The 12,761-nt window shown below is 33.9% G+C and overlaps 1 protein-coding gene across 1 annotated transcript in view; it reads right to left on the bottom strand.

The window, feature by feature from the left end:
- KNTC1 (kinetochore associated 1) overlaps window positions 1-12,761 on the bottom strand; it is a 60,428-nt gene that overhangs the window by 24,885 nt on the left and 22,782 nt on the right. Inside the window, exons 15-29 of the mRNA XM_014960617.1 lie at window positions 7,851-7,916; window positions 7,676-7,751; window positions 6,900-7,025; window positions 6,717-6,806; window positions 6,097-6,162; window positions 5,543-5,604; window positions 5,020-5,131; window positions 4,126-4,269; window positions 3,778-3,834; window positions 3,594-3,695; window positions 2,581-2,697; window positions 1,938-2,081; window positions 1,482-1,580; window positions 479-582; window positions 216-321 (exon numbers count right to left, since the gene is read on the bottom strand). Coding sequence (XP_014816103.1) covers window positions 216-321; window positions 479-582; window positions 1,482-1,580; window positions 1,938-2,081; window positions 2,581-2,697; window positions 3,594-3,695; window positions 3,778-3,834; window positions 4,126-4,269; window positions 5,020-5,131; window positions 5,543-5,604; window positions 6,097-6,162; window positions 6,717-6,806; window positions 6,900-7,025; window positions 7,676-7,751; window positions 7,851-7,916 — 1,471 coding nt within the window. The remainder of the gene's footprint in view (window positions 1-215; window positions 322-478; window positions 583-1,481; window positions 1,581-1,937; window positions 2,082-2,580; window positions 2,698-3,593; window positions 3,696-3,777; window positions 3,835-4,125; window positions 4,270-5,019; window positions 5,132-5,542; window positions 5,605-6,096; window positions 6,163-6,716; window positions 6,807-6,899; window positions 7,026-7,675; window positions 7,752-7,850; window positions 7,917-12,761) is intronic.

Here is a 12,761-nt window from a genome sequence, read left to right on the forward strand (position 1 = left end):
GGCTAAGCTAATTTGTTAATTCTTAAAAAAAGTGGGCTTCCAGGAGAAAACATGTCCCAATGGGACAAGAAAGCAGGTATTGATAACAAGGGGGAGCTACCAGTTGCTAAGATTTTTTTTTTTTTTAATTTGGCTTCTAATACTCCATGGGAATACATGCAGGCAAACACAGGGATTTTTGTTTACTAGAAGTAAGAGTAATGCTGATCACTTACCATTATCATCTGCTTGTCCTTTAAAAGATTAGTATCTCTTATCCCATAGTCTCGCAAAAGCTTCTTCATCTCCATCAGTCGGTAACTTTCCTGCAGTAACTTCACTCTGTGGACAAATCAGCCTATTATCAGTGTGTTTGCTACCTACAACTGTGTGATTTAATCATTATGCTACATCATATACACAGTATTTCCTCCCAAAAAGAGAATTCTAATTGAAAGTACACACAAAACTGAGGTGTAGGCTGTGGATGTCACCTTACTTGACATGATTCATTTCCAGATGCCGTTTTACCAGCTGCTCCACTGCTGCACTCCATGGTACCATAGCACCATGCATTATCTGCAGAACTGCATCAAATTTCAGCTATAAAAGGAACATAAAGACCTTACTTTTCAGTATCAGCTATAAGGTAATCTCTTGATATATTGCTCACATGTGATACCGATTCATTTAGGCAAGCATTTTATTTCCTGGCTCAATCTCCACTTGCATAAAGGGCATTCATTATAATAATATGATGTGTCAAGTTAGATTAGAAAATGCTTATAGTAATTTATGAAACTGTAGAGCCTGAGTTACAAACATATTAAAGTAATTTATGACACTGTAGAGCCTGAGTTACAAACATATTAAAGCTGGTGAGTTTTCATGTGATGACATCAAAACTACTATTATAGTCTCAACCAAAGAACATCACATGGGAGAAGATTACTAAAATAGAATGGGCAGACAGCATACTATCTGTTCCTCCTCATACCACTTATGGAAAAACGTACTTATATGCTTATGTAAAAATTATGTGTTTCATTCTGAACTGACGTGTTAGAGCCACTTGATACTTACATCAGTATCAGAGATACAGCCAATGACAGCTATTGCCTTTGCCTCCCATGCAGTTTCAAATACTGAAGTAGACCGTGTACGACAGCGTTCTAGCAAATCCTGTACATTTTGATAAAGATTGTTAGAATATTTGAATTCAGAAAATATAGGAATATCTTGTAATATAAACAAATGAAAATCTTTTTGGACATTAAGGGACAGATTTGGCCATCCTCCTTTGTATCTTTTCATGTCTTATTACTGAAACTAAGTTCATTGACAGGAGTAAGCTAATCTGACAGCTGGTCCTGAAATTCAAGTGTAAATTAAAATGGTCATCAGATCTGCTCATACCACTCATGTAAAAACATACTTATATGCTTATGTAAAAATTATGTGTTTCATTCTGAACTGACGTGTTAGAGCCACTTGATACTTACATCAGTATCAGAGATACAGCCAATGACAGCTATTGCCTTTGCCTCCCATGCAGTTTCAAATACTGAAGTAGACCGTGTACGACAGCGTTCTAGCAAATCCTGTACATTTTGATAAAGATTGTTAGAATATTTGAATTCAGAAAATATAGGAATATCTTGTAATATAAACAAATGAAAATCTTTTTGGACATTAAGGGACAGATTTGGCCATCCTCCTTTGTATCTTTTCATGTCTTATTACTGAAACTAAGTTCATTGACAGGAGTAAGCTAATCTGACAGCTGGTCCTGAAATTCAAGTGTAAATTAAAATGGTCATCAGATTTGTTTTCTGCTTACTCATATTTAAATAGCTTGCTTCAAAGGGAAGAAAATACAGATACCTTTATATACTGTCTGTTTTCTGCTTACTCATGTTTAAAAATAGCTTGCTTCAAAAGGAAGAAAATACAGATACCTTTATATACTGTAGAAGAAGTTCATCCTTTTGTAGATTATGTTTACACAGGTAGGGGTTTATAAACTTCTCCAAAATGGATGGGACAAGCTCTGGTGCCAGAATTTTATCAAACATGCGAAACACGATAGTAGTTGCATTTTCCTGGGCAGCAAGCAGAACAATGCCATCTTAGAACATCACACAAAATCTTTTACATCTCTAATAAATAATTCAACATCCAGTGTCCATTGAAATCAATCGAATGATTAAAAAAAACTAGCATCCCTCTAGCTCAAATAAAAGCTTTTTTGTACAAAGTCCTTATTGTTCAGTTCTACTTCTAATTTCTCTGTTGCTAGTGCTTGCTCCACAATATATCATCTGTAATGAACTGCAAATCCTGGAATTTAAGCCGTACCTTCTCATAGTATCTTGTCACATTATATATTTATACCCACAGTTGAAACTAAATTTATAACAAATACAACATATCAAATAGTCTTAGCAGCTTATTTAAGTTTAACCAACACGTTTAACCAACCAATCCATCAGGATTCTTGTTTTGCCTGACTTTAAATCACATGCTATAAGATTTCTCTCCTTCTCAGAACAATCCACTCAATCTACTCAAAAGCACTTTTGGAAGTGTCTGCAGAATTACCTTTTCAAAATCACTGAGTGCCAGCCTGCAGTTGTATTTTCTGTACAGATTTATCAGTTCTTGTAAATCATTTACCAGCTTCTTTAACCTCTCCACTTCTTCACAGTCACTACATCTCTGAAACAGTGTTTAGAAGTGAAACATTAGAATCTTCAAGACCATCAAGTGCTGTCATAAACAGGAAGAAAACAAATTATTCTCCACACCTCTGGTATAAGACAAGGGTAGTTGACTTACAATGCAGCCTTGCAATCTTGAAGATTTTATGAATATACGCACTGAGCTGTTACCTTTATATGGCATACAAGAAAGAAAATCAAGTAGATGTTGGAAGTGGGACTCAGAGTAAATTTTCCTTCTTTCCATTATGTGCTGCAAACTTGGGATTCGTGAGTTTAAGGTTGATTGAACTAATGGAGAATGTAAATGTTTCCAATTTTTAAAATGCACAGCTGGTTAGCTTTAAGCTTTATCTTTCTCCACTTTTATATTACCACTTTTATGGATGCTTGTATACCAAGGATATATAACATAAATAATTTATTTGCATTTGCACCAGTTCAGTATTCATAACCTTACAGCTTGCTGAATTTTAATACCCATTTCCTCCAAGCCATAACCCATGCTTAATTGCAATTAATTTCTGAGAATTTGACAGAGATGAGAGATGTTTTTAATTAAAGTTCATAAGGAGTATATTTACTGAAATTTAAGTGTTTTGTTGTACTCAAGCTTATTTGTGTACTACAGAATAATCAAGAATATTATTAATATTTAGACTATTAATACATCTGTTAAAGGGTATTAATGTTGCACTGACTTTTTTTTTGTTTTGTTTTGTTTTTTAAATCTTTAAACCCAAGAAGATTGGAACTCAGTTCCTTCCTTTCATGGTTAAGTCAATCTTCACCAAAACCAACAGTAACCTAATTATCATTTGTTCCAACTCTAGCACAGAGCATATGTTCTGAAGTCTCTTAGTAGTAAATCCTTGCATTTGCTACATTTCTTACCAAAGGAGTCCACTGGCCAAAAGTTGTCAGTCCCATTTCACCTTGATTTTTACTTGTGAAAAAAACCTCTGCCATTTGGAGTCCATTTTCTGGCCAATTTGCCTATCCAAAATAATTGATATTAGTAAACTATATTTTACATGTAGGAATACAAGACATACAAAGTTTCTGCAGTTTGACTTACCTTATCCGTTAATTCAAGGTTTCGAGCACCTTGATCCAGCCATTTTGCTAATATTTTCTGAAAAGAAATACAATAATAAGTAGAATAATGCCATCTATTAAAGCAAAATTCGCCATTAGAAATAAAAAATACAATAATAAGTAGAATAACACTATCTATTAAAGCAAAATTCGCCATTAGAAATTTGTTTTAAAAGAGATCATTTAAAATATAAATTCTAGGGAAAGTAATTCCTTTAAAGGATAAAGGAACAAGGTCCTGACATTCAAAAATCTAGTCTGTGGGTCAGACTATAAAATTATCTTAGGCTGAGAAAATGACTTTTTGCATTTATTAAGTCAGTCTTACCTGTCCCTTTGGCACAACTCTTCTTAAGAAAGGGATCACAACATCTTTAAGCCACAAGCATAGTTCCCTCAAAGGCACAGTGAAATGGATGGCATTAAGCAAGTTCTCCAGCATTTTCTCATCAAAGCTGCTTTCAAAATCTGCCTAAAATATTAAAACAGAACAGTTACAGATATATGGAGTACATTTTTATCCGATACTTTGTTAAAGCGATTTTACTAATAGGTAGGAGCAATAGATTTCACAGAGAGAAAAATCTCAGTAATCAAAGACAGGAATTTTTAAAAAAATAAATAAATATAGTCCTGTTCAGAAAAACTAGAGCTTGGTTTTCTTAAGACCTAATTGAAGCAATTTCTTTGCAAATTACGGTGGCAGGATTGTGTCCTATTACTTTAGGACTTGCTCTTTAGTTCTGTCCTAGTAAGAAAACAAGAGACGTGGACCTGAAGGTCCTGCACTAAAGAATATAATAGCCCATAGTCAATATTATGACTGTGTCATTCAGAGCAAGGAGTCTATGTGGTTATTTTTAATGGATGTCAAGGTAGCCAGCAAATGTCCGCTTACAAATTCTGAGAGTTGTGCTTGCAAGAAAGTAAATGGAAGATCATAACTGCCACAGAATAAATCAAAGAATCATCATCCTTCAGACCTAGAAATATGCATTCTAACATCAGAAATACCAGTTTATTCTTAAATCAATAAGAAGTTCAGCCTTCTAAGGAGCTAGGGGTACAGGTAATCATTGTGAAAATAGATAAGATTCTGCCATAGACCTTCGCTTCTTTGAGGAGCTGTTTTGTAACCGCATCATTCTGATTCTGTTAAATAAGGCTGGAAAATTTAAGAGACTTAGCATACTCCTAAATACCAAAGAGACATCTATCTCACCTGATGCCTCAGCCAGATGTACTGTGCACAAGATAAATTTCCTTCTTCCAGCTGCAAAAGGATATTCTTGAAAATGTCTTCATTATTCAAGAATTCTGTCCAAGCAATCCCACTAGAAGCAAGAGGAGGAAAAGAAACTCTGTTACTGTTATATGTCAATATTAAAGGAGTTGGGGGGGAGAACTTCAAACATTTTCTAGCTAGTACTATATGCTGTAAGAAACAACAGTAGTTGTGTGCATCGTGTGTGCATAAAATCACCTCCTCCCCTATATATGTTAAGTAAATTAAAAAAAAAAAGTATACACAAGATAGTGCATGTGCAACACATGTTTTCAACATATAGGATGACTCAACCTCTCTGCATTCTCCCTTTTCTACAGCAGAGGATGGGAAACCTCAGGAAGAGACAGAAGGGTTTAAAGTTTAATGAACTAAAACAAAAATAAAATCTTAATTTCAATGGCAAATACTTAACCATTACTATTAAATTTACTTTAAATCTTAACACACAAAAACAAACCTGAATTTCTCTAATCCAAAAGCTCCATAAAAAGTTGTAAGCCTTGCCTGAGCTCTCAATACCTGAATGCAGACAAGAGATTTAAAGTCAATACCTGGCTTATCAGTCATATTATATTGTTAGAATAACCATCTCAAAGAGGAAGAATAGAGGAAAGCAAAGACTTCTCAAGAATTTCAGTTAATTACATATGTAAGTTTGTTTAATATAGCATTAATCCAAGATTTCAATTATTTAAACACTTTACACTGATTCTCCTTGAAGGTGGATGAGGCCTGTCCAGTATACAATAGGACTGAATAAGAAACAAAATGAAATACCTAAAATCACTTAAGAAAGCCTTGTCTTTCATTTCTGAAACATCTGAAAATTAATCTTTCTATGATTGGAGGAATCGCTTATTTCTGAAACCCATCATTCCTGTGGTTCTCTTTCATACTATAAAATATAGCCTCATTTAGACTTTTTAGAAGTTCAACAGTTGTACAGTTTTTAAAAATCTATATTGTAATTGTTTATCATGTGATACTGTGGGGCCTAGAAGTTTGTCTCACCTCAGTTATAGATAACGGAGCCTCATCAGATGATGGAGCAATGGTTTTATATTCTTTCTTCAAGATCTGAAACAAATACATGAAATGGTTTGGCTGACAACTCAGTACATGCAGAACATGCCAGACAGTCCTACAAATTTAATAAAGACACAAGCAAAAACTTAGTACCTCTGTAAAGTGGCATCTTTATTTTACAATGTTAGACTCTGATTGGATTTCTACATGTACACAGGATCAGAGAGAAAATATGTATCTCTGAATCTGTTTGATAAGGCAAGAAAGACTAAAATCGTGAAAAGAAAAAAGGTGACATATTTTGAGCTTTTAGTCCTGAAATTAATACTTACAAAGGTACTTAAAAAGACTGTTACTCAAAACTAAACACCTACATTCTGATGTGAAAGTAAAACTGTAAGGTCTTTTTTGCCCTTAAGCAACAGCAAGAATAAGGTTGGAACAAGCACTTTCCTCTTCTTCATGTTTGGTAACATAGAATTTATAACGCGTTTACTTTTTGAATGACTGTAAGTGGTTTGAAGATGTCCCCCCTCTCAAGTTGTACACAAACATGTAATAGGAATGGATGAGTATAACCAATTTAAACAAATAAAACACCTTACTCTGACTTTAGCGTAGTTCAACATTTCGTGAGTGGTTTCATAGAGTGGCCATGGAGCATTCAGGCAGTAATCCACAACAAACTGGCTATCCTGTTTACATAAGGAAACAACTGGCATTAATTCCAAGCTCCTTTATAATTTGAATTACTTTAGTAGAGACAGAGGGTAGAAATAAAAACATACTTGAATTTTTTGCAAATTTTCTTTGGCTTCATTCACAAGATCCAGCCAGACGTCGTGACTGTAACTCCCAACAGAAGCTGAAGCCAGTTTCTCTAAAATAGTGTTTGCTTTCACTTTGTACACAAGCTGTTTAACAAAAAAGAAAAACAGTTTTCAGTTCAATGCAATGAAGTTTTAAGCAGACAATCTTCAACTGAAAACTCTGCACTTCTGTTCAGGATGTTTTTGAGATAAAGTGCGTCCATTGAATAATTTAATTACAGAAATAGATTACTAATTAGTCTCTAACAATTGTGGTATCTTTTTGTATCTCACCAGCTAAGCCTGGGGTTTTCATTTAAAAAAAAACCACAAACCAAAAAAGCTGAGAGAACATTCAAATTGCATTATTTGAATAAATCAGTAAATGAAGCCAAACTATGTATTAACAAATTCATGTGAAAATTCTCTTCTTTTTTTTTTTAGCAACGTTCATTCCTGCTACTTAAAGGGACAAAGCTCCCTCCTCCTGATCCAGCAGCGCTTAGATCAGAAGAGGTACTTCTGCACAACTTCTCAAGGTTTGTTAGTTATTTGAAATAAAAACATAGTTCACCATGCAGTGGTATAATTTTGAATCAGCGATCAAGTATAGCGAGTTGCTTTGTAAGGTAACATTCCACTATATTTGTAGTATTTTTAATACTTTCTGTTGGACTATAGGGCAATACCCTTACTCATAAGTTCAGTTACACTAATTAATCTCCAAATGTATTTATCAATAACAGACAACTTACCTCAACATCTAGTCCAAACTGAATAGCGAAATTCTCTGCTTCAGTGAATTTGTGTTTGTGAAGTAAGCGACTTAGTCTAGGGGTGAAATAAAGTAAAGTATGTTACTTCAACAGAAGTGCCAAACCACAGATATAAAAATATAATAATATAATAGTGTTGCATGGAAACTAGTACCTATTTTCTGGCAAGGCTTCAGTTAAACTTCTCATCACAACAATAGAAACTGGGCCATCAGAGGGTCTGCGGACAAGAGGGAACTATGTGAGTTTATTGACTGTGAAACAACTACATGTAGAAGCAATCTGCAATTTTTATATCATATTAATCTAGTAGGAAACAAAATATTGTCTTACTTCTGATGTTTTTCATGAATTCCTTCCAAGAAGTATATTGTATCCTGTAGCATGCAATAACAGAAATCATTAGGTGATAAGGGAAATCAGTCATAAAAAAAGCACAACTGTAACAAATTAAGTGTTTCTAATCTAGAAACAAAATATTGCTTTTCTCTCAGGTGAGTTTGTTGGGTTTTTTTAACCCCAGATCATTTCAGATCAAAGAAGAGGGACATATTAAACATCAGTTTCTCCACTATGTGGTTGCATATATAATCTTTTCTTCCAAGTGCCTCACACAAGGTAAGCAATTTCATCAGCTTTGCATTTTATTGCATATCAGATCCAGAGCTTAGGACATTCACTTTCACAATCCCAGGGAATAACCACTGACTTCTGACATGCTATCCTCCCACATACCCACTCCACTTCACTAGTCTTTTATATTTCTTCAAATAACAATAACAAAAATAATCAAAACATACCGTGCCAATCCCACTTTGGACAAGTGAAGAAACAACAGATATTTCCAAAGAATAGAGCAGTTCCATAGTGGGCAATGCAAAAACCATTAGACTTCTCATCTATAAAAAAAAAGGGGGGGAGGAACAAACAAACCAATCAGATATTTTTTTTCTCATACACTGGTGACAGATCGTTGTGTGCCATAGCATTTCAGGAGTCTTATGGAGTTAGACAGAAGCCACTGTTTTTATAAGCTGTTATGAAAAAGCAGATCTCTACAATTTGAGACAATTTAATGAGGTTTTAGATGTTGCCTAAAGATGTTGCCTAGATGTTGTATATATTATATATAATTAGACAGTTTTCATTTAAAAAATGGTATAATAATATAATCCTGGCATTCTGTTCCAGTTAATTCCACTGATTGTACATGGAGGTAGATACTGACTGTACACGGACTAGATACTGCTCTGAAGAAATCTGTAAAGGTATGTAACACAAAAGTAATTTTGCTGCTCTCCTCTATCTTCCTACCATTATAAAAGGAAACAAACCAACCCCCAAAAATACATAAAAGCCCAAACAGCAGGGCAGCTTGCCCTGGTCACCACCTTAAGACATTGCAATAGTCCTTCACTCGCTTGACTTTGAGGTCCTGAGAATTCTGGCTGCTCCAAATATTTAGCCATCTATTTTTCTCCCCTCTCCCCTTTTTCTGTGATTGACTGCATAAAAATTGAGGAACAGAACACAGATAAATAGATTATACCTGTTTGTTATCTGGTGTTGTCATGACTATGAGTTTAACGTTGGCAAGCCCTTGCCTACAGAACAAGAAAGAGAAAAAAGAGAAAGCAAAATATACTGTATAAATCGTATGTTGAAACTGTGACATATTCTTGCTCATGGTTTTTAGAAAATTTAGTTTTCCATGGAAACGGGTACATTTTAAAACCCTATAGTGCACCCAAAAATAACAGTGTTTTAGCATGTAGAGGACACACGTTTAACTTCTGTCATTTTTAAGCTTTTCAGATGGATCTGATTTTTTTTTTTTTAAACTGACACAGAGCAATGGAAAGACCCAAGTGTCTTGTCCTCTAATATTAAGTGCCATTAATTTCTTCTGCATTTTAACTAACATATACCTCTTCAGATTTTGGCTTCTCCTTCTGCATAATGAAGATCTTACTATTTATCAATCTGAAAGCCAGACTAGCTTTTTTATAACATCAGGCTTGTAAGCCATATTATACACCTTATTTTAGACAAGAATTTCCTAAGTGATACAGGTCGCATGCAAGATTCCTTAGCAGAAAAACAGATAAAGCAAGAAAAAGCAGAAAGTGCCAAGTCTTTCTTTTCTTCAATGCAGACCTAAGGACACTTACAGTCCAATTATTTTGCCCTGCTGACTAGAAGGATTTCAACAAAGATTTCTAAAATTTCACTACCACAGAAAATAAGTGTTTGTGGCACATTTGCTGTTAACAACAGGCAACTTTTCATTTTTCAGAATTGGTGCTGTAATGCTTTACTTACGATATGACTGAAGAAGAATCTGATTCTGTACTTAGAAGAAATTCTTCAACACGTATTAGAGGCCAAACCCAAATTAGAGTAAGAGAATAAACATCCCAAATGCTTAAGATATTCTAGATTTAAAAAAAAACAAATCAGATGGATTTTGTATTTTCTTCATAGAAGGTATTTTCTTTGTTGAGCAGAATATTAACACATTCCATAGCTTAAATAATGACTAGGAGTAAAATAAATTAAAAAAAACCCAACACAGTAAGATCAATATCCTTTGTAAATACAGGCATCTTTATTTTATAGAAACAAATTTTAAAGCTATTACTTTAAAAATATTTTCATAAGGTGGCTCAAGAACATTGCAGAATGAAGACTAAGCCAAATCATTGTACATACCTCTGTATCTAAAACAAAGAGCAGATTGTCAAGAACTTGAAGTTTTGCTGCACCTAAAAAATATCCAGTCACAAAAACTTACTATTTTTCTTGAGAAATGTATTTGAAGCAAAAATGTATTAAAATGGACAATTAAGCATTGGAAACCTATAAATGTTTAACTTTGTGGAACTTTCTAGGTCTGTGAAAGTTTAGCTTAAACAGAATTGTGATTTATGTATCTAAGTTAAACTCAACGATTTTGAAGCATACATTTTGGCTGTACCTTTACAAGCAGTGTTCCATTTGGTATGTGTGTGTTTACTAAAAACAATGAAATAACTGAAAAAGTCTTAAGTATTTTCTGCAATTAAATATAAATTCTACACTTGTCTAGAAAAAGAAAAAAACCCCTCTTTTTTACCTTCAATCAGACTTGAATCAGCAAAACTTCGAAGAGACATCAGATTATTGGTAGTGTCTATGTCCCATTTGGAGAGTACGTAATCGCCTTTACCCTATTAGTAAAGGCAAAATAAAATGAGGTTATACATTAGAAATTTGGCCACTGACAGTTGTGCTTCTTCTATTGATCTTTAACTTATAAAAACACTTGGAAATCTGCAAAACTAACTAAAACTTGATTCCCAGTGAATGTTGACATTCACAAAAATAAATGTATTTATTTGTTTTAAATTTAGCCTTTTTCCTTTCAAGACTGGCCTTTACTACAGTAACAGTTACAGTCAGCATCCCCAAACATTTTTGAGATTTTTAAAAACAAGCCGTATTTCAAAACATTCACTTCCATTCTCATAGAACATAAAACCTGAATGAAACGTACACTGAACCTACCAAGAAAAATTCCATTGAATTCAACAGGTTTCAGTCAATGACCTCAGAAAACTTGTTTCTAGTGCAAAATAACATTTTAAAATAGATCTATGTTTTTATTTTTGTATTAGTCCCTCTACTCAATTCATGCTTAAGGGTTTTGTTCAGTTGGGACCTTGACTGTTACTTTGGTAAGCCTTTGTTGTACGTGAACCTGATTGGAAGACTCTTGCCAACTTTGGCTTTGTCTCTGAGCTCAAGGACGAGGCTATAAATAGGGTAGGAACCACAGTGATGTGCTTAGGTCATGCAACCAGGGTGAAAATATTTTTCCCTCATCTACCACAACAGACCAAGTTCTGAAATCACAACAGTTATTTCCTCATGAGAGAAACTGCAGACAGCCTGCACAGCTGATAGCCTTTGCATTTACAGTGAAGGAAATGAAAGACAAAAAGTCTTAGTGCAAAAGGTTTATTATATTTTTTTTTTTCAACCAGCTAAAGATAAATTGTTGCAGATCGAAAAACGCCATCACTGATCACATAAGAACTGTTATAAACACATTTTTAGTACTTACTCCGATTATCAAATAGATGTTTTTCAGTGAGTTACTTATCACAAAATTCTGACAGCCAAGACTGTGATACTCTTCCGTGGAAATGAAAGCTGTCTTTATCTGTCCTTGTAACTTGTGGGGTGGAAGATGAAGGGAAAGCAAATAAAAGGGGAAGAAAAAAAGTTGTTTATACAATCAGTGGATAAAACCTTGAACTGCTCACTTGTCCATGTACAGAAAAAGTCATAAAGACAGTTATGAGACATAATAATAAACTGGGAAGTAGTTAATGAAACGTACAGAGAAAAGTTCTGTTACAACTTTGCACTTAACATATACATTACAAGTTAGTAGGTATTTCTTACTTTATTTGCTGTAATCAGATCCATCTTGTCAATTGCTACATTAAAAAAGAAAAAAATAAATCAGTGTTAAGAAAACTTTTTTGAAGTTGAAAAAAAGCCACAAAGCATCATACAGGATAGTTTAATCCTAATCTGACTATGACAAAAAAGAATTTAGCCAGAATCTTTGACAGGATCTATTTGTTAATCACAGTATTGAGTTACGGAAAATTAACTAATAACTCAGCATTAAAAAATTAAATTATTTCCCATATTCTCGAGTACAGCTAAGGCTGATTATGCCTTAAAATCCTGCTTCCATAATATTGAGTACTCTCTCTAAAGTGGTGACTCAGAGAAACATTAGATAAAGTAATTACTGGAAGAATACAAAAATAATTGTATTACAGAACTAGTTCTATATACGTTTCCCTTTAAAAGTAGATGTTTTTACATAGAAAATCCCAACTCAGTATCTTATTCCTATTAGAAAGATGCATGGAAAAGTTTTAACACAGCCCTTCCTGTTCAAAAGGAAGTAGATCATCCTACCTTCCTGTGTTTTAGCAAGTGGGAGACACATAATGCAGAAGAATCCATTGCTTGTGAGAATGAACATGTGATAAACACCTAAAAA

This window comes from Calidris pugnax, unplaced genomic scaffold (assembly GCF_001431845.1).
Source record: "Calidris pugnax isolate Ruff unplaced genomic scaffold, ASM143184v1 scaffold32, whole genome shotgun sequence".
In the NCBI taxonomy this organism is placed as follows: domain Eukaryota; kingdom Metazoa; phylum Chordata; class Aves; order Charadriiformes; family Scolopacidae; genus Calidris; species Calidris pugnax.